Below are 2853 nucleotides of genomic sequence, written 5' to 3' on the forward strand. Positions count from 1 at the left end.
GGTCCGGGCCGGGGATTCGAACCCCCCACCTTAGGTGTACGTGGCTGTCGCCCTAGCCGGTTGAGCTATAGGCGCCGAGCACTTCAATTGGTTTCTTTCTACTTACATTTTAGTATAAGCAAAGAAGGAGATATCAAGTTACTCCTTCAGTATCTGGTTTAGAAATCTCCTCACCTCCCTCCCTCCTTTCCTTTTTTTTTTTTTTTTGACAGCCTCATTTTGCCACTGTTGGCAGAGTGCTATAGCATCACAGCTCACAGCAACCTCAAATTCTTGGGCTGAAGTGATTCTCTTGCCTCAGCCTCCCAAGTAGCTTGAACTACGGGCGTCAGGCTCTTTTTTTTTTTTTTTTTTTTTGAGATGAAGTCTAGCTCTGGCTCAGGCTGGTCTCAAACTCGTGAGCTCAGACAATCCACCCACCTTGGTCTCCCAGAGTACTAGGATTACAGGTGTGAAGCACCATGTCCAGCCTTAAATATCCAATTTTATTACCCACAAATTCTACCTTCCACAGAACCCTAGAACATGAACATTATTTGACCAAGTTCATTGCCATTTTATAATAAGGATTATCTTTTCTCCATTGTCCAATAACATAGTCCTCCCTTCCATCTAAGATCCCATCAGAATTACCCTTGAAATCCACATTTCCACCAACATTCTGTACATAATTTTTATATATTGACGAAAACTTTTTCTATAAATCTTTTATAAGCCCCCATCAAAATTACTTTTAAAAGTCCTTTCATTAGCTCATGTGATTATGGAGATTTAAGAAGTCCCAGGGATTATTGGCTCACACCTATAATCCCAGCACTCTGGGAGGCCAAGGTGGGTGAATTGCCTAAGCTCACAGATTCCAGACCAGCCTGAGCCAGAGCCAGAAACCACTTCTAAAAATAGCCAACTGTTGAGGCAGGCACTTGTAGTCCCAGCTACTTGGGAGGCTGAGGCAAAATAATTGCTTGAGCCCAAGAGTTAGAAGTCACTGTGAGCTATGACACCAAGGCATGCTATAAGGGCAACAAAGTAAGACTGTCTCAAAAAAAAGAAGAAGAAGTCGTCCCAGGATCTGCCAGCTGTACAAGCTAGAGAACAAGGAAATCCTGTGGTATAAATCTGAAGGGCTGAGAGCCTGAGAACCACTGGAATATATTCCAACATGGGTCTCAAAGAATGGATTTTAGAATGAGCAAAATGTGACTTTCCTTCCCCTACACCCAGGGAAGGAAAAGGTCAATATTTGGGGTTTATTCAACTATTGGAGATTCCTGTGGCCCAGTCAAGTTTACAGATAAAATTAACAATCATGCCCTTGTGAAGTGAAGAGTGCTAGACAAAATGCCCAGCTGCCATAAAAATATCTTCTACATTAATAGAAAATGTACCTTGGTGAAGCCTATTTGCTCCTTCCGGAAATTTTCCAAGGGTTTGATAAGCAAATCATTAGCATTGTGTACCTAGGGGAAAAAGGAAAAACACACAAAACAACTTTTAGGTTAACAAGTTTAAGATTCAAGATTCCTTGTTACTATAATGTTTTTTGTAATATATAATCCTGTAAAATGTTAAATGATTTGATGGTTTCCTACTGTGTTTTTCCCACATTGACTCTGAAAATCTAATTCTTTGACAGGAAATGAAAGAAGAAACATGGAGGGCATTTCTCTGTAATGTTAATGGTATTCTAACCCAAGTTTTTAATCAATAAATATCAAGAGTGGTGTCCAGCAACAGGCACAGGAGACCTAAAGAACATGTGAAATACAGAAGGAGAATGACAAATATATATAAAAAGGCCAAATGCAACAAGTGTAAAACATTTCATGAATGGTAAATGAAGGCAGGGACCACTGGTGGCTCACACCTGAAATACTAGCACTCCGGGAGGCTGAGATGGTTGGATTACTTGATAGCTTGAGTGCAGGAGTTTGAGATCAGCCTGAGAAAGAGCAAGACTCCCATCTCTACTAAAAATAGAAAAACTGGCTCAGTGTTGTGGTGGGCGCCTGTAGTTGCAGCTACTTGGGAGGCTAAGGAAGAGGATCCCTTGAGCACAAGAGTTTGAGGTTGCTCTGAGCTATGACACCACTTCACACTACTCTACCCAGGACAACAGAGTAAGACTCTTGTTAGAAAAAAAAAGAAAGAAAGAAAGAAAGAAAAAGGGTGGAAGGGGAGGGGTGAAGGAGAGAGGGGAGGGAGAAGGGTGGGGGATGGGGAGGGGAGATAAGAGAAAGAAAAAATGAAGGTAGGAAGGGAGGGATGGAGGGTGGGAGGAAGGAAGGAAGGAAGGAAAATGAATTAACAATAATAGGCTTAGGATAAATCATTTACAGTCCTGCATTGGTATCCCATAAAACCAGAATATTTCCTTTAGAACCTGGAGTGTTATAGAACAGGAACCACTGGAACAGACCATCAATTTATCTAAATATAGATGCTCAGAAGCTGGCAGGAATGAGCTAATACTCTGGGAGGCCCAGGTGGGTGGATTGCTTGAGGCCATGAGTTCAAGAAAAGCCTGAACAAGAGCAAGACCCATTTTCTACAAAAAATACAAAAATTAGCCTAAGGTAAAAGGCCCCTCTTGCGAAGGGATCAGTGTACAATGGGCCAAGAGACAGGGCATTGGAAGAATAAGTGTCCCCAGAGGCAAGGAAGTGTGAAAAATCCTGGGAAAGAGGTCACAGAACCGGAAGAGCACGGAGCCCTCTATAATTTAGTGGGAGAGGCTCTGCTAGACTGAAGAGGACCGGACTCAGCCACCCCCGGAAAGTCCATGGTCGAGTAAGGATTGGGGGCAAGGACATTGACTTTCTAATTAATACTGGGGGTGAACACTTGGTGGTC

At 42.5% G+C, this 2853-nt stretch overlaps 1 protein-coding gene across 1 annotated transcript in view; it reads right to left on the bottom strand.

Annotated features, from left to right (window-relative positions):
- OPHN1 (oligophrenin 1) overlaps nt 1–2853 on the bottom strand; it is a 443853-nt gene that overhangs the window by 187532 nt on the left and 253468 nt on the right. Inside the window, exon 5 of the mRNA XM_003802239.2 lies at nt 1389–1460. Within this exon, the coding sequence (XP_003802287.1) occupies nt 1389–1460 (72 nt within the window). The remainder of the gene's footprint in view (nt 1–1388; nt 1461–2853) is intronic.

Source organism: Otolemur garnettii, unplaced genomic scaffold (assembly GCF_000181295.1).
Source record: "Otolemur garnettii isolate 467f Iridium unplaced genomic scaffold, OtoGar3 scaffold00241, whole genome shotgun sequence".
Lineage (NCBI taxonomy): Eukaryota > Metazoa > Chordata > Mammalia > Primates > Galagidae > Otolemur > Otolemur garnettii.